Here is an 18,641-nt window from a genome sequence, read left to right as displayed (position 1 = left end):
TTGTGCCCAGCACCTGCGGCCGCTCCTCTCTGGAGACTCACAGTCTGCAGGACTTGCCTTGTCCCTCAACACCAAGTCCAGGTCTTTCTGCAGCTTCAGGACCAGCTTCTCTGAACCCGAGAGCTTTTCCACCACTTCTGCAACCTCCTTCTGTAAACGGCTGTTTTCCTGAGAGACACAGGCCATGGGTCACCAGGGCAGGAGGCACAGGATGGGGACATGATAGGGCAGTGTTACTTCTCCCTAAGGGAGAGGCTGGGCTTTCTAACAGCACTGGTGACCAGGGAAGAAACCCTTGAAGGCGAGGCACCTGGGACTGCTGCCTCAGCGCACTCTACGGGCTGTGGGGGGCTCACTGCAGTCAGGGGGTGGGTGCAGGTGGACACTCAATACCCACAAAACCCCTCTGCTCCAGGCCACAAACCCAGGCCTCCAGCAGGTGGGGCTTTAAATTCTGGTCTTTCTGCTGACCCAGGCCACTGTAGCCACTGGCCACCCCTAGCCTCCCCCTAGCCTCAGGTCCTCCTGGCCCAGAGCAGACAGCAGGAGTGGGAGAGGGGAGCGGCCCACAGCTGCATGGCCAGGACCCCACTGCTCTGCTGAGAGGAGCCCCCCCATGCTGTGAAATGTTCTTTAAAGCCCCAGGCATCTCCCTACCCTGACAGATGAGCTTAAGGCCACTGGCAAACATGGATCTCTGACCAGCATGATGTGGGCATAGGCAGATGGACCCTCGGCTCCCCAAGTTTCCTGCTTTGCCCATGGTTCCGTCTTTCTGCGTAGGCCCTGGGGACGTCCCTACCTTCAGGGCCAGGGTCAGCTTTTCACGCAGGCTAGCCTCCTCAGAGCGCAGGCGTTCCAGGTCCTGTTCCAGTGCGGCCCTCTGCCTGCAGGCCTGCTCCCAGAACAGCTCCTGCTCTGTCTCCACCTCTGACCGCAGGAGGCTTAGCCTCCCCTGGTAGCCCTGTTCCAGGTGCCTGCAACGCATCATACATGTGTTACTTTGGGGTCCCCACCTGTGTCGAGAGGCAGGTCTAGGGTGGGCGCAAGTCCCTCCAGGGCCCGCGGAGGTGATCCCAGACAAGGGAGCTCCTGGCCACCTAGTAAATGCCAGCAGCTGTGCCCTGGAGCCTCAGGTGAGTCAGAGCACTCTGGAGAGGGCCCCACAGCCACCGTCTGCCCCTGCACCTAGGGCACACGGTGACCCTTGGATATAGAACATGCACAAAAGCCGCCTCCCTCCCCAGAAAAGAGGCAGGACAGAGGAGGCATGAACCATGGACAGTGCCTCCCCAAAGCAATCTGAGGAAGAGGGGAGGAGCTTTTCCCCAGATGCCCTGTGTGTTTTTTGCAGAAGCTATTTCCATCAGCAGGAGAACAGTGCCACTCTCAGTCTCCCACAGCAACAGCCATTGCTCAGGATTCCTCTGACACGTCTGCCTAGACCAGGCTCGAGGAGGACTCCAATGTCAGTATAAACCTGGCAGCACCAGGAACTCAGCACAAGACCAGACCTGGGCTCAGCCTCTGGCCCATAAGTCCCAGAGTTTTCATTTCAACTCAGAACTTTACAGAAACAATAGCCAAGGGTAAGGAGACAGAGGAAGCACAGTGCAACCGATCTCACTAACTGGACACCCTGCCAGCCTTTGGGCAGTTTTAAAAACACACATTTGATTCTATCGGCCCTCTATCGGCACTCTTTAAAAACCTTTGAAATATACAACAAAAGGAAAATGGTTAAGTAAAACACAGCAGAGCCACCCCAACACCCACATAAAGATGCTTTGTGGCTACCAGAAAACTATATATAATATTATTTTGTAAATAATTACATACACAGAAAAAAGTGAAGGGCATAAAAATTGTTAAGGTTATACCCTCTGGGAAGTTAGATTTCTGGCTTTGTTTTTCCTTTTACTTGTATTTTCCAAGTTTTCTATAACAAAATGCATTGCTCGTGACTTCTGTAATAAGGAAAACCTAATATGACCACCAAAGCCGCTAACAGGAACCCACTTCACATCTAGGATCAACCACGTGCTCCACACCAAGGGAGCGCCAGCGCCTCGAGCCTGGCCCAGCTTGTCCACACAAAGGGCAAGTGCCCTGACCCAGACTGCTGGTTAGTCTCCATACCCCAATTGCTGGCCTCGCCTCCACCTATTTGGTAAAAGGATATTTGACTTAATTTCCCTGAAAATTACAATTATCTCACAAGAGCCTCCCAGCACAGTAGCTGTGGGCATGGGGTGTGAGCAGCGAGCCCCTGCAGCCCCCCATGTACCCTGCACCCTCCCCAGCCAGGCTGAGCCTCCGTGGACTGGACCTGATGTGTGTGGCAGAGCCTTTCTGGATTGGACCTGCTGTGTGTGGCCGGCCCCAGCAAACCCTGGAAGGAAAGAGGCCCTAGTACTTGCAGTCGGACAGACACGGGGTGAGCCCCGCCCCAGTCTGCCCCTCCTGGGCCTGCAGACACCCCCTCCCTGCATACAGATCTGTGGACCCCCTAAGCACATAGAGCTTGTGGAAGCACTACTGGGCCTCAGAGCTGGCCCACGACACTCGTCTGATTTCCAGGAGGCCTAATGGCCAGTCGCACCTTGGCAGGGTGGCCAGGCTCTCACACCCTCAGTGTGAAGCAGCCATCCCTTGCACACAGGAACAGGCCTGGCTTCAGCCTCACCCCAGCGCTCACTGCTGGTGTGGGTGTGGGCGAACTCCAGGGGCCTTAGGTGAGGCAACACCTGGCACTCACAGGAGCTGCAGAGACCACAGTGTCCTATAAGCTTCAAGAGCTTGCCCAGGGGCCCAAGCTCCGCTGTCAGCTCCACAGCCTCTGGGATTCTGGCTGCAAGGCAGAGGCTCCTCCTGGGGTGTCTCTGAGCCCACCCTGCCGCACAGCAGGCACCGCCGGCCCGGCTGTCTGTGGGGCCCCCTGTAGATCCCTCACCTCTGTCCACATGCCCCCTCCATGTGAACCCCACAATGCTCAGGCCCCATGCCAGCGGGCACAGCTTTTTCAGGACCTTGCTCAAAATCTGGGCATCAGGCAAGTAGGGGAGAGTAAGAATCCCCACAGAACCCCCAAAACTGCATGTGCGGGGCTGTGCCGAGGGATACCCACAGGCTGGCACCGCTACAGGGTCGAAGGCCATCAGGCAGCAGTGAGAAAAGTGTCACCTTCAAACAGCGTAACCACAGGCAGAGCAGAAGAGCAAGCAGACTCTGCCTCTGCCACCCCTGAGTGTGAGGCACAGCTGGGCATCCCTGTGCCACTGGCAGGGCACCAGGTCTGTGCTGTAAGCTGCAGGGGGTCACCTATAACCAGTAACTGAAGGGCGCCTGGACATGGCAATGGGAGGGAGGCCAGCAGCACCTGCCTCTCCCGGCCAAGAACCTCCAGTGCACAGTATCTCAGCAAGTGACCCCCTGCTGCCCTGTATGGAGACACCTCTAGGCTAACAAAGCCTCAAGAGGATACCAGGCAGCTGAGCTGCACCAGGGACCTCAGCACAGGGCTCTCCACAGTGGTGGTGGGGAAGCCTGGGAAATCCCCCCAGCAGCACTTCCCTAGATGTTCTGTAATAAACCAGAGCGCTGGTTTTCTGTTCTTTAAAAATAAATCTGTGAAATGAGGGGGAGGAGAGAGAGGAGGAAGGAGGGAAAGGGGGTTATGGTGTATGCCACACCCCTTGGGGGTGGGAAATAAATATGAGGGACTTTATCCAACAAATGCAATCAGTGTAGCCTAATTCTTTGTATCCTCAATGAATCCCAAACAATAAAAAAGAAAAACCTATCCGAAATCCTCTCCTCTTACAGTCTGGCCACTGTCCCCTCACAAGGGGTCTGCTGAGCACACCACAGGTGCCTTGAAGACTCAGGTTTTTGCCTCTTCTACCTCTCAGAAATTCGCCCAGTGTCCTGCACAGGCACATAGCCAGGTGAAGGAAGGACTCGGCTGGTCCGTGTGAGACCCCAGGGAAAAGAGGGCAGCCCCTCTCTGCAGGTATGGCCCCTCCACCCCAGAGAGCAGCGCTCTGTGCTCTAACTGAAGGAGGTTGTGTCTTCCAGATTCCTACTGGCTCAGGTGACTAGGAGTGTCTCTGCTCAGCCATGTTCACAGCCTTGGGGGCCCCATGTCCACCACCTGCCCCAGGTGAGAGCCGCCTCCTAGCCCCAAACCTACTTGATTTTCTTTTCTGTGAGCTGCTCCAGGGCGGAGTGCCAGTCGTCCATCTCTCTCACAAACTCCAGGTTCCTCTTCTCGGCCCTCTCCAGGTCCTGCCTGGCCTTGTCCCGCTCCCTGGCCAGCTGCTCCACCTGCCTCCTGCCACAGGAAGGGGACAGGGTCAGGTGGGGATGCCGCCACTGGTACTTGCCACACTAGGGCCTACGTCAGGCCCAGCAAGTTCCTTGTCTGCGTGGATGACAAAAACAGCTGTGTTAGCCGAGCATACGGGTAGGCCGGTACCCTGCAAACCTCACTGCCACCACACACCCCTTCTCAAGGCAGTTTCTTTCTAAATTGCTACCTCTACGTTACAGGCCTGCATCCTGAGAGCACCAAATGACTTCCAGGAGGTTTCCAGTCCACAGAGTCTGAGCCTGACGCCCTACAGTGCATCCACCTCCTAGACTACCCCAGGCGCCCCAGCACTGATCTGAGCACCCCTAATCCAGGGGAGGAGGCCTAGAGCAGAAGAGGCGGTACAGCCACCACCCCTACTGGCACAGCCCTGCCACCAGCAGCTTAGCGCTCATGGGAATGTGAGGACTCACATGAGCAGGGGTGATCTGTGTGTATGGCTCCAGCTACATCCGCCTCCAGGCCTGGGCAAGGCTGTGCAAACCACTGTGGCAGCCGCTATTCTGGTGACCTTTTCCCTCAGAAGGAGCTTTTTGCCCTCCCCCCTCGAGGTCAAGGGAGGAATCTGAACAAGTCCTTCCCTATTTGGAGAGCTGCTCCAGGCAGAGTCTCCTCTGTCAATACCTAACGGGATGCAAAGCCCTCAGGATGGAGACTGTGATTTCTGCCCATCTATTCCGCTGCTCAGAACTTGGCCTAGGTGGTCAGCTAAGGCAGAACGAGCCCAGATAAAAGGTAACATGTTCTTGACCCTGGCACTTCGTGAACACTTTGAAAAGTGCTGCCTTCTCCCCCTGCCAGCCCTACCTGGGAGCCCTGGCTGCTCTTAGAGGCACGTTCCCAGTCAATGGGGGGCGGGGGAGAGGTGTCCCTCTCACACCTCCAAGTCCGGCATCAGCAGGATGAGGGGTTGCTCAAACCCTTCCCTTTTCAACCTTGGAAGAGGGGTCTCAGCCTCTCATCGTACGGGAGGAAACCCAGAGAAGCTTAAATTCTCTGGATCTAGAAACCTGAACAGGCAGCGTCTTGGGTCCTTAGGCCCAGACACCCAGATAAGTCACCTCCCTGCTCTCCACGGCTCAGCTCTGTCCTTGTCCCTCCACTGGCACTGGGTAAAGGGCCCAAAGAGCACAGGGCAGGTGGTACACAGAGCCCAGACCCAGGACTGTCCATGTGGGAAGGACAAGGGTGGCCCAGCGTCCTTTGTGTCCCAGACTCCCCTTGAGGCCCACCTGACTGGCCACTGCCCAAGCCCCCACAGTTCCCTGCAGGCTCTTACTGGTGGTAGCTCAGCTCCTGGCGGTAGCAGGCCAAGGCAGCCTGCTGGACGGCACCATCGACTGCTATGAGCTCGTTGTCAAGGGCCCAGGTCAATTCCATGAGGTTCACCTTCTCATCCAAACTGAAGTCCAGGCTCTGGAAGCAGCAAGCCCGGTGGGGAGGAGTGAGGGACTTCTCCAGGCACACGCTCGCTGGCTGTCCCACGGACGGTCCAGGGGCCTAGACCTGCCCAGTGCCTGTCCCTTTTCTGTCTGCCCCTCGAGAGGTGCCCCTCCTGGGAAATCCTGGCTAGCTATTAGCACTGTGTCCCCCAGCACCCTGTCTCTGCCTCATCTGGGAATGTACAAGGCTGTACAGAGCCCCTCCCAGGTGGGAGCACATCCCAGGCAAGCATAGGGATAATGTGGAAGCTGGGGGGTGGGTGGGGTGGTGGAGTAGGGGGTGTGTGAGGCATTCTCTCCCTCTGAGATCAAAAGCTGGAAGGACGCGTGAGTCTCAGGAAGCCCCAGGGCCAGGAAGAATGCGCAGGAGAGACCGAAAGGTGTGACAGCATCCCTGGGCTCAGAGCCCCAGATCCCTGACTTCCGGCCTGACTGCCACCCACTGGGCTCAGAGCCCCAGGTCCCTGATGTCCGCCCTGACTGCCCACCCACTGGACTCAGAGCCCCGGGTCCCTGACGTCCGCCCTGACTATCACCCACTGGGCTCAGAGCCCCGGGTCCCTGACGTCCGCCCTGACTGTCCACTCTCTGGGCTCAGAGCCCCGGGTCCCTGACGTCCGCTCTGACTGCCCACCCAGCTGGGTTCAGAGCCCCAGGTCCCTGACGTCCGCTCTGACTGCCCACCCAGCTGGGTTCAGAGCCCCGGGTCCCTGATGTCTGCCCTGACTGCCACCCACTGGGCTCAGAGCCCGCGTCTCCGGAAGTCTGTCCTTGACTACCCACCCAGCTGCCCCCTAACATTCTCATTTTGAACTGGCTTTTTGCCATTTCAAACTAGAGGAATCCTGGTTAATACACGTCCATGAAATGCATCTACAATGGATGATTTTGTTGGTAGTAAAATGCCTTATCAGAGGAGGGGCCACTGTTGAAAGCATTCCAGAGGTGAGCGTTCTTTCCCCTCAGGACTTTGAAAACTAAACTTAAAAATAAAATTAAAAGGACAGAACAGTTTATGTCATAAATATTTCATGATAAAAAAACAGAACAAACATCCAGAAGCCTGTTGGGCTCGAGTGACTAGTCACTAATGTTTTGCTGCACCTGCTTTTCTGGCCTCAAGAACTCTTGGCTCTTGCTTCTAACTGTGACTCCTCAAAGTTACAAAGAGCTTCCCCTGAGTCCAAAGGCAAGCATCAATCAGCGCCCATGCCCAGCCTGGACACTGGGAATGGAGTGGAGACTCAACTTTTCACAGAGGCCCACCGGGGCTCCTGAAGGCAATGGCACTCTGGAGAAACTCGTGGAGCAATGTGGGAGCACAGGCTGCCACATGCACACACTTCCCAGTGCAGCCTCATGGCGGGCAGAGAGTGCATCACAGCAACTTCCCAACTGGGGAAGGGTCATCAGAAGCCACCACAGGGTGGAGCTTCCAGGATGGCTTGCCCACATGGGGGCTCCCCCCACAGCTGTGCTTTTGTGAGATACATATCCATCCTTTGCCCAGTTCCTGACATCCAGCTCCTAAAATCCTAGAAATCTCCAGAGTGATAAGAGCATTTACTGCGAGTCAGTGAGGGGGCTGGTGGCTGGTCTCTGGCAGGATTAAAGAGCTGGGACTTTCAACCTCTCTCTGAGGAGAGGAGAGAGGCTGAAGGCTGAGCTGCTCACCAGTGGCCAATGGTCTCGTCAATCTTGCCTATACAGTGAAGCCTTCATTAGAACCCAAAGGACTGGATTCTGGGAGCTTCTGGGTGGCTGGACACAGGGCACCCTGGAGGAATGAAGGTCCAGGCCCCTTCCCACCTCTCCCCCTGAGCATCTCTTCCATTTCACCATTTCCTTTCTAAAATCCTTTACAAATAAATGGGTTAAAGTACAGTATTCCCTGAGTTCTACGAGCCACTCTAGCAAACTAATGGAATCCACAGAGGAGTCATGGAAACCCCAACTTATACCCAGTAAAACATGCAGGAGACAATCTGTACTTGCAGCTGGAATGTGAAGCGGGAGCGGTGGGGGCAGTCTCGTGGGACTGAGCCCCCACCTGTGGGGACCAACCTATCTTCAGGCAGACGGACTCAGAACTGAACTGAGTCAGAGGAAGCCCGGCAGTGTCTGCTGTGGAACTGCTTGGTGGTGGTGGTGGGGGGGCTTGGGAAATCCTCTGTTTTGATTAGTGAATGAAGGAATAGGAAAAATATCTTGGGTTTTTCTGAATCATGACAAACACCACAAACTACTGAGGAAGTGATGTTGTGTGACGTGCAGGGCTAGGTGGTGAGATAGGCAGCCTCATCCTTGCTCTTTCTCTCAGCTCACTCGCTCTGGGAAAGCCTACAGCCACGCTGTGAGGAAGACCAAGCAGCCACAGAGGCCCAGGAGTAAGGAGCGGGGCCTCCTGCCTGCAGCTGTGGAGTGAGCGTGCCCTGCTGGAAGCACCCCCAGCCCCACCAGGCTTTCGAGAAATGCAGGGCTGGCTGCTGTCTGACGGCAGCCCCACCAGGACCAGCCCGCTAAGCTCCTCTCAAATTCCTGACCCACAGAAACCACGTGACATGAAATCTTGTGCTGTAGGCAGAGTCTGGTGATGATCTGGGAGGAGCAGCAGCTCAGCGTGTCCTCACAGAGCAATGTCAGAATGCGCAGCCAGGTCACAACTGAGGGCAGCAGAAGGGGCAGCTCTAAAGCGATGGAGGCAAGATGGGGACTCCTCACCAGCTAGGCCATGGGGCAGCCAGGGCTCCCCCAGGGCCCAAGAATCAGGTGTCAGAGGGCACCTGAGAACTGCGAGAGCCTGGGCTCTGTGCCCTCCCTGTGTGTCACTTGTGGAGCTCCCGGCTCAGCCTCTGGCTTTAGCATGACAGTAAGGGCCAGGTGCCCAGGTCTGGCCTTTGCCATTCTGGGTTGAAGCCCAGAAGGGCCTCTACCCAGTCAGGTGGAGGCTTCCCAGGCTGTCTTTGAGCAACATATCTTTCCCCCCCCCAGGACTCTGAATTCTTCTAATGACAGGGACATGTCTGTGGGCCGTATGACAGAGTCTACTGAGAAGTAAAATGTGTAATTTCAGGGATCTGCCCTTCAGACAAATACAGCAAGGCAGCATGAGGATGCTCATGTATTATAAATGTTGAGCTTTACAATGGGAAAAAAATGAACAAAACCTGCACATTTAATGATAGGGCAAAGTCACACAAGTTAGCAAGTTACACAGTTTGGTGCCAAATTTCACAAAAGGAAATTTTTTAAAACCAGAATGTGTAAATGTCTGCATCTTTTATGACACAGGGAGAGGCGCTGCCATCTCCTCTAGGGAATGGGGATCAAGGGGGGACAGGCTTTCTTTCTTATTTATTTTAGATACTTTGTACAGTTTAACAATGGAAAAGTAAAATTTGGAAAAGAAAACAGTGAGTCTGGCTTGTGCCCCGTGTACCTGCAGGAGGCCATGAAGAGCTGGCCCTGTGCGAGGACGACTCCCCCAACACCCGGCCTGTGGCAGGAAGGGTCTGGGCCCAGTGGGTCCGGGGCAGAGAACAGCTTAGCCACCCAGGCAGCGGCTCCGTGGGGAGTTCTGGCACCTACAAGCTCATCAGGAGCCACGGAATGGGTGTGCCTGACAGGGGTCCCTTCGTCAGAAGGAAGAGTTTCTTCCCACCCGTTCTAAGATACTAAAGTCTACCTTCAAATGAAATTTTTCCAGACTACCGTCTTCTCTGTATTTTTTTTAATCTTTTTAAATTAAAATTCCCTGTATCTTAACAGCAAAAATTAAAGGAAAACATCTCTACTCGGACTTCTCCACACAGCGTGCAACCCTGGGGGCTCCATCCACCCTGCTCTGTGGCCAGGAAGCCCGCTAGGTCCCCTGCCCAGCCCCACCCCTGCCCAGGCATCACCCAACAGGGACGGCCAAGCAGCCAGCTCCAAACCTGTAAGATCTCCCCACCATTCCGAACGCCCTCCTGGGCCCACACAGCCAAGACCTGCTCAGGACAGGCGAAGCCAGTGCCATCGTCAAAGCGGGAGAAGAGGCACAGGCCTGAGCACAGGGACACCAGGGACGAGGTGGTGGTGGTGTGGCCGCAGCTCCCCTCGAGGACCTGCATGTAGGACGAAGACACCCTGAGCCCCTGGCGTGGTGAGCCCTGGGGCATCGCGCCCTAACATGGTGTCCAGCGCCAGCAGCCTGTGTGTAGCACCTGGCTATCTCCTCAGGTCTAGTAAGAGCTCACGAGATCTTCGCTAACTCCTTTTCCTAGACAAGGGGACAGACACATGATCCATCTGAAATCACAGCTCTGCTGGCACAGAGCTGGGGTGTGCACCTGGGGCTGCTGACACCCAGCCAGGCCCTGGCTCCAGGACTGGAGACCCTGCGCCTGTGTGGCCCAGTGAGGTGGTCTCAGTCAGCATCTTCACTTGAAGGGAGATGGGGAAGGGATTTTAATGTGCTTCCCTGGAATGAGTGAGGGTGAACACCTGGCCACACAGAGGCGGCTCCCCGGAAGGCCCACAGGGTGCATGGGCATGCTGAGGGGCCACCAGGTCCCACATACTACATGCTATCCTCCCTGTGGGGGCACCCAGATGTCCCCATTTCACACACAAGCCTGAGACTCTGGGCAACTCCCCTGAGTTGGGGAAGCAGCTGGGGGAAGCAACACTGGCCAGCTGCAGATCTGGGTGGTGCTAGAATCGGAGTCCCACATACACACCTGTGCACAGGGCCCCTGAATCAGAGTCCCACATACACACCTGTGCACAGGGCCCCTGAATCAGAGTCCCACACACACACCTGTGCACAGGGCCCCTGAATCAGAGTCCCACACACACACCTGTGCACGGGGCCTCTGAATCGGAGTCCCACACACACACCTGTGCACGGGGCCTCTGAATCGGAGTCCCACACACACACCTGTGCACAGGACCCCTGAATCGGAGTCCCACATACACACCTGTGCACAGGGCCCCTGAATCAGAGTCCCACACACACACCTGTGCACAGGGCCCCTGAATCAGAGTCCCACACACACACCTGTGCACGGGGCCTCTGAATCGGAGTCCCACACACACACCTGTGCACGGGGCCTCTGAATCGGAGTCCCACACACACACCTGTGCACAGGACCCCTGAATCGGAGTCCCACATACACACCTGTGCACAGGGCCCCTGAATCAGAGTCCCACACACACACCTGTGCACAGGGCCCCTGAATCAGAGTCCCACACACACACCTGTGCACGGGGCCTCTGAATCGGAGTCCCACACACACCTGTGCACGGGGCCTCTGAATCGGAGTCCCACACACACACCTGTGCACAGGGCCCCTGAATCGGAGTCCCACACACACACCTGTGCACAGGGCCCCTGAATCGGAGTCCCACACACACACCTGTGCACAGGGCCTCTGAATCGGAGTCCCACATACACACATGTGCACAGGGCCTCTGAATCAGTCACTTGCCCTCCCACATTCACATTTGTGGACAGGCTGTCCAACTCCCAGACAGCTCCTCTCTCCGTGACATAGGCAGGGCAAAGCTGTGGTGCCTGAGTGACCACAGCTACTGCTGGAGTCCAGGACTTGACTATCCCAACTTACCTCGCTATGAGACCAGGGCCTGCTTGGGTTGACCAGAATGGAAGATTCTGAAAGTAAGGCGGGCTCATGACTGAGCAAGCCAAGCTGGAATTCCTCAAGGCTCACTCTGCCGTCTCCATCTCGATCCAGTTTGGTAAACAGGTCCTCCAGCTCCTAAATGAAAGCCACCCCACCGCAGGCTCAGAGGCCACCCTCACTGAGGCTTCCTTGCTCCTAACAAAGGCAGTTTTCTTGTCCTTATCCAAACGCAGAACTATCTGGGCCATAACTAGCTGTGCTTTGCCAGGGCCCCCGGTCTGTCTTCCACAAGTGCTCCTCGTCCACAGGAAAGGACCTTCATGGACACAGAGGAGAGAGATCCACAGAGCACAGGAGGGCCCCACAATCCACAGTCTAGCAAGGGGATAGGACGAGGACTGTCCTCCCCAGGTGGGCCCTCGGTCTGCCCCTCCCAGGGGAGTGAACATGTGCCCTGGGACACAGGCAGGCTCAAGTGTGGTGTCCAGACTGGGCAGGAGCACTGGGCCGTGCAGGGGAGGGGAAGGTGCTCTAGGCATCAAAAGCAATGGGCTGGTATGAGGGTGGCAGGCATTTGGACAGGCCACTCGGGGGGCCAGAGATGGATTTTCTAAGGTATCTGGAGAAATGCCAGAAATGATCAAAGGATTTTACACCAGAGAGGGATCTTGAATCAGTGAATGAAGGGTGACAGGTTTTCCAGACAAGACACTAACCCATGGCCAGGGGTGAGAACAAGATGTGGTGTGGACGATCCCACCCTCTCACCTCTTTCTCCAGTCCGTGGAGTCCGACGCTCTGGCAGACCACAGCCAGCTCCCGCTCATCCAGGTGACCACTGCTGCCAACACCCAGCTCTTCCCAGATGACCCGAACCCGGCTCTCGGGGCTGTTAGAGGAGGGGCTGCGGGACTTCTGGGGATTCCTGAACACTCCAGAACCCCAGGTCTGTAACTGGCCTGAAGCAAGGGGGAGGGACCTTTAAACCCTGGTATGTACACAAGGGTATGTGAATCAGCCTTAAAAAGAAGAGAACACTGCCATTTCCCCAGCACGGACGAGCCCACAGTACACTGCTAAGAAAAATAAACTGGGCAGAGTCAAACGCTTGTGACCTCACGTGTGGGGGGAATCTAAGAGAAAACAGAACTCCCATGATCAGGAGCAGAGCGGAGGACACTGGGCTGAGGGCAGAGAGGGGACGCTGGTCAGAGGGCGCGAACCTTCATCACAAGACATGCAAGGGCTGCAGACCTCGCGTCTAGCCTGCGACCACAGTGGACACAACTCTACTAGTCACTTGCAACTTGCTAAGAGAGCAGATCTCCAGAGTTCTCGAGACACACACAGCCTTGTGAGACGATGCCCGTGTAAATCACTGACTGCAGGGCTCACCTCAGTGCACGTGGGCAGCAGGTCACAAGGCCGCTCTCTCCGAATGTGAGCAATGAGTGTCTCCCAGCCACACCTCCACGAAGCTAGAAACCCAAAAAGAGCTCTGGGCCGTGCACTGGCTGATGCACACGGGGGCAGCACTGCAAAGCTGCCCAGCCGCTCCAGAACCACAGGGACTGATGGGGATGGACAGGCACACGTGGGGTCAAACAGCACCAAAGGCGGGATTAGGTGGTGGGCACATGAGTGCTCAGAGTACAGCTCTTCCCTCTCCCCTCTGTGGCTGCACTTTCATAACAAAATGTTAAAGGAAAATCTCGGTTCCACCCCGGGAAAGCTCTTTCTGAAAGGACCTTGCCACAGTCAGACCATTGAAAGCACATGAAGGGGACTCTGCCGCTTGTACATACAACAAAAAGGGCCAGTTTTTAAAAACACCTGATTTTTAGAAACCCCAAATCCACCCAGTGCAAACAGAAGCCCAAAGCGAAGCCCCAGCTCAGCAAGGACAGGCCCAACCTGGCCTCACGGCTGCCCCTTTGTCTAAACTGAAGCATTTGAAAGTACAGGCACTGCTTGACTTACACTGAGGTCATGTCCCCACAAGCCCACCATACGCTGAAAATGTCACATCAAAATGCGTCTGTTACACCTAACTTACAAACATCCTGGCTCAGCCTGGCCTAGCCTAGAGTTGGGCAAAATCACCTAACACAAATCCTGCTTTACATTAATAATAAAGTGTTAAATACCTCCTGTAATTTATTGAATACTGAGTGAAAAATAGCTGTGTGGGTATTCAAAGCATGGGTTCTACTGAAACCATGTCACTTCTGCACCAGTACACAGTGGAAAACTGTTCAGGCAGCCACCACAAGCTGATCCCAGATCTCACACTATTTCATCTCCACATATTTAGTGCACGTTTCTAGAAAATACAGTTATTTTCTTACATCATGACACATACCTAACAAAATCAACAGCAATTTTCCAGCTGTTTCAAAGATACCTTCCTACAGGGCCTTGGCTGATTCAGTGTCCAACCCCCCCAGGGGTGTGCTTGGTTATTATTCGTCTTGAGCCTTTTGGTCACGACCCACTCTCTCGCTTCACCACACACAATCCTGTGTAAGAAATGTATTCGCAGTTCTGCAGAAGGCTCTGCATCTGGGACTAATCTGCTGCTTCCTCACGGAGTCATCTAATTTGCTCCTCTACACTTCACGCTTCCCCAAAACTTTACATTAGCTTCAGAGACTAACTTGGATTCAGGCTCAACTTTTTGTAGGTTTTCAAGACATTTTGGGAGGGCTGGGTGCAGTGGCTCACGCCTGTAATTCCGGCACTCTGAGAGTCCTCAGTGGGAGATTTGCCTGAGTTCAGGCGTTTGAGACCAGCCTGAGCAAGAGTAAGACACTGTCTATACTGAAAACAGAAAAACTAGCTGGCGCTGTGGTGGGCACCGATAGTCCCAGATACTTGGGAGGCTGAGGCAGAAGATCACTTGTGCCCGAGAGTGTGACGCTGTTGTGAGTTATGGCGCCACAGCAGTCTACCAAGGGTGACAGAGGGAGACTCTGCCTCAGGAGAAAAATTAAGTTTTTTGGTAAAAAACCCTTTGCAGGTGATGCTGTGCACATCACGTGCCTCATTCATGAGGCGCTGGTGTCTCTGAGACTTGTGAGACAGCTCAGGTAATGACCAGTTTTTGTGACCTTTCTTCTCAAGCTGGTTGGCTTCCTGATGTGTTTGAAGCTCAGCCACAGGGAGCAACTCGTGTACGAGGACAGATGCTGGATGTCCATGAGGCAGAGTGGGAGCCATGTGTCCACCCAGAGCCCCTCCGCACGTGACACACTGCGCCCGAGGCAGGAGGGGGCCTCACCCACCCAGCACAGATGGGCAGTGACATGGGTCTCTGCCAGGGGCCCGGACTGGGCAGGCAGATGAGTCCGTGGGCATCACTTGCTTTGACAGGCCCACAGGAAACAGTGAAGCCATCGTCCTGCTCACAGATGACACCTGGGCTGGGTCGGGGGAGACAGAGCAGGCCAGGCCACCTCTGAGCTTCTGTCCTGCCTGCGATGCTGGACACCTCTGAGTAGAAACGTGAAGTGGGTCCTGACGTGGAGGCCCTTTCTCAGGGCTGGCGGGAATCCTGAGGCTGACCAGAATGTGTGTGTGTCGATGTCAGTTCCGACCCAGACGGAGGCTTCTGTCCACAGCTGGGAAGAATGCAACCCTGTTCTCCAGGCAGAGAACACTTAAAGTTGATCTGCTCTTTCCTTTTTCTATCCTAGATTTCATGTCCAAGGCAGACCAGAGGCAAACTCAGATCAATCCCCCGGTCATTTTGCCTGACAAGCAAAAGTTGAAGACAAAACAGCCCTGGCACTCAAGGACACACCCAGGGTGTACTGTTTACTTTGGCAGAAATTCCAGGGCAGCGTGGTTTCCCTGTCTGTGAGCCAGGTTTCTGCACCGTCAGCCCCGTGTGACTGACATGTGGGAGGCCTCCGTAGGGCATCCACTGCTCACAGGGAAAAACCCAGAAGGGCAGTGAAACTGCTCACAGGCCGGAGGAATACCAGGCTGTACCACTCCCTGTCCTGCATGGTCAGCGGCCCCCCAGCCTATAGCCCAGCTCAGGACAAATTATCTTGGGGCACCCACCTGGGACAGGGGCTGGGGTGCCCTGGGTGTAGGACACTGACCAGGAGCCACAGATCTGCCCATGTCTTACCAGGGGGTACAGTGCAGCCAGTAGGCCTGATGTCTTCAGGGCTGGGGGGAGCTCGCACCTCCCCCAACAAGACATGCCCTTAGCGCCTCACCCTCACACAGCAGGGCAGCTGGAGGAAGCTGGCAGCCGGAGCAGGCCTCTGTGTCCAGTCGGCTCCACACTCTCCTCCCCACTTATTGGCAGCCCACAGCCCAAAGCCTTTGTCTCTCTCATCACTGCCCTCCTCAAAGACCCACAACAGCCATGTATGGCCCAACGTAGGGACCTCCCAGTTTGCCCCCAAGCCTATCGATGCCCACCAGTTTCTATTTCTGGAGGCACGTGACACCCACCTGTTCCAACTCCTCCCTCTTCCAAAATGCTATCTCTCTTCCTCTCAACCTGTCCCTTAAACAGAATGTGGCTTTCAAATTCTTTGACATTCTTCCCTTGGCGTCTGAGTCCTTCCTCCTCAAGCCTGGCAGCCATGTGACAGTTTTGACCAATAGAACGCAGTAGAAAGGACCGATCTCAGTAAGGCCAGGTCAGCTTGTTTTGGGAACCACAGGTACCCGGGGCCCCCAGTGGCCGGCAAGACAGCTGACTACTCTGAGCTGCTGTGCTTGGAGGAAGCCCAGCCGCACTGAGGCCTCCTGCAGCCACCCTGAGACAGCCTTGGGTTGAGTCCCCGCAGCCTAGATGTGTGCTGACCACACAGGATGTCAAACCCAGCCTTTGAGTGCCGCTGAGCCTGACCCATGTCCATCGCCTCCCCCAGCCTTTTCTGAGCACCCGCCCACTTCTCAGAGCAGCTCGGCAGCAGGTAGCCTTGGGCTGTGGTCACGTAGGCCTGGCTTGAACCTTGGCTCATGTTGCCAAGCTCAGTGATGCCCTCACTCTCAAGCCTTGGGCTGCTCAGAGAGGAGAGATGCTCAGACCATGTCAAGCTTGCTGCAAGGGTTAGCCAGGCTCTGCCTGCCCAGCACCCACAGCAGTCCCTCCCACTCAACACTGGGCCCACACGTCCTTGCTGTGGATCTCTGGCTTTCCCTTCTGCAGTCGTCACTTGAGTCAGCAACTGATTCTAAACTGTTCTCTGCTTTTGCGTTATTTGCAAAAGACGTTGGTTTCATCTCCCAGTCATACTATAGGATTCTGAAGTAACGGTTGTTTGCTTTTTAGTATCAAACTTGTATTACAGGCAAATATAAGATATTAAAATGAAAAGGAAGTCCTCTCCCCTCTAGAACTTCTATTCCCCTCTCCAGGAGGATCTACCATGCAGAGTATTTTTGTCTAGAACCTGAAGTGTTTCTGTACTTGCAGAAGCATGGAAAACACACGTCACCCAGAAAAGACAAGACAGAGCTCACAGCCCACTCACGACTGTGCACGCTCCCAAAGCTCCAGGCCTTGCAGAGCGCGGCCCTCCCTATCCACGGATACTGTATTTTGCTGTCCATGCTGGGCTTATGGTACCAGCTACCAACCTTCCAGCCACTACCGAAGCCACGTCTACGCTCTATTTGGAACACAAGAGAATCCAGCATGTGCCAAGGCTGCTCCAGCACGGCGAGGAAAAGGCGGCACCCAGCCCTGTGTCAGGAAGGGGGTGAAAGTCCAGCCAAGGAGTGACCCAGATGAACAGTACCTGAGACCTGAGACTTCAGGGCCACACCTCCCATCTGGGTGACACGGGTATTCACAGATCACAAAATGTGACCAAACCACACTGGTGCCTCGGCCAGCTGCCTCTGTCTGTGATTGACTTCAGGAACCTGGACTCTGGTCAGCTGACTCCACTGAGTGAGCACCTCCCGGCTGTGACAATATTCTGACCACTCTAGGAGAAGGGGTTGGGCCAGGACACCAAGCACGCTGTGCCTTTCCCAGGAAGCTGCGCTCACGCTGTGCAGTGCCACACAGCTCCTCCCCCTTCCAGGGCTCTGGCCAAGAGCAAGGAGCTCCAAGCATGAGGCCCTGCTTACCCTGGGCTGTGAACGGCTCACTCCGAGGCTCTCTGGTGCTCTCAGCATCTTCATCTGACTTGAGACTCTGCAGAAAAATGTAAGGAGAAGATACTGAACCCCAGCGGGATGCTGCGGGGGTTGGAGCATCAGGAACAAGTAGAATAGGATGTCTGGGGACGGGGAGGGGTCAGAGGACGCCTGCGTGCCAGCAGCAGCCCGGGCTGCGGAGGAGGAGGAGGCCGGACATGGAGGCAGGGACACCCATTCTCAGGCTCCTCCACGCAAGCCAACGTCATCACTGGTCCACACAGAAAACACAGCCAGGCACTTTTGTCTTGAGAGGAGATAATCCACTCCCTGTGGCTGACCTTCCTCGTGGTGCTGGCTTGAGACACAGCTCTTGAGGAGCCGGCCCTGGAGCTGTCGCCACATCAGTCCCAGAACTCTCCCAAGGCTCACAGCAACACCGCCTATCTGCACCCTTCCCTTATCAACCACACAGCTCAGCAAGTAGGCACAGGGGGAAATAGTGTCTGTGTCCCTGCACAGGCTCTGCCCCAGCACAGCATGTCCCTCACCAGCCCTGCAAGCTTGCAGCCAAGATAAGAACAAGGCCATTGAGAAACATGTGACTTAAGTAACGAGCTTTAGTTGTAGTGGAGTCAGCTGACCAGAGTCCAGGTCTGTGTCTAACTGAGTGCTGGGCAGCCTCGACTGAGTGCAGGATGAGTGCCTGGTGACCAAGAGGCCGTGCTCTTCCAAGACGGCACCAACTCTATCAGGGCAGAATGTGTGAGTTGGTGATAAATGTTCATCCCCGTTATTCTAATGCATTCAACTGAACCAACAATTCCAGAGACAGCTTTTGGGAATCAGAGATGATTTAAGACAGAATGAAGCACCACAAGAAACAGACTCACTCACCTCTGTCCCCATGGTCTAAATTTAAAAAAAGGAAAGAAAAGGGCATGTCCTGGGTTTATGGGTGTCACCCAGGCACAGAAGGGCCCTGAGAGAGACCTTAAGATTTAAAGGTATGTTTGCTTTTCCTCTTGGCCTCAAGATATGTTGAAAATATAAACAAACCAATTTGGGGCCCCTGAGTTGTCTTAT

The 18,641-nt window shown here is 55.2% G+C and overlaps 1 protein-coding gene across 6 annotated transcripts in view; it reads right to left on the bottom strand.

Moving 5' to 3' along the window:
- NINL (ninein like) overlaps positions 1–18,641 on the bottom strand; it is a 72,643-nt gene that overhangs the window by 28,517 nt on the left and 25,485 nt on the right. For 5 of the 6 annotated variants that reach the window (XM_053578529.1, XM_053578531.1, XM_053578528.1 and 2 more), the window contains 8 exons: positions 17,547–17,613; positions 12,210–12,400; positions 11,424–11,576; positions 9,750–9,920; positions 5,652–5,788; positions 4,193–4,333; positions 803–977; positions 58–168 (listed from right to left, as the gene is read on the bottom strand). In XM_053578529.1, the coding sequence (XP_053434504.1) occupies positions 58–168; positions 803–977; positions 4,193–4,333; positions 5,652–5,788; positions 9,750–9,920; positions 11,424–11,576; positions 12,210–12,400; positions 17,547–17,613 (1,146 nt within the window). The other variant, XM_053578533.1, reaches the window with a different exon arrangement.

Source organism: Nycticebus coucang, chromosome 24, assembly GCF_027406575.1.
Source record: "Nycticebus coucang isolate mNycCou1 chromosome 24, mNycCou1.pri, whole genome shotgun sequence".
NCBI lineage: Eukaryota > Metazoa > Chordata > Mammalia > Primates > Lorisidae > Nycticebus > Nycticebus coucang.
Note: the sequence above shows the minus strand (reverse complement) of the source record. Positions and strands in the feature narration are given on the sequence as shown.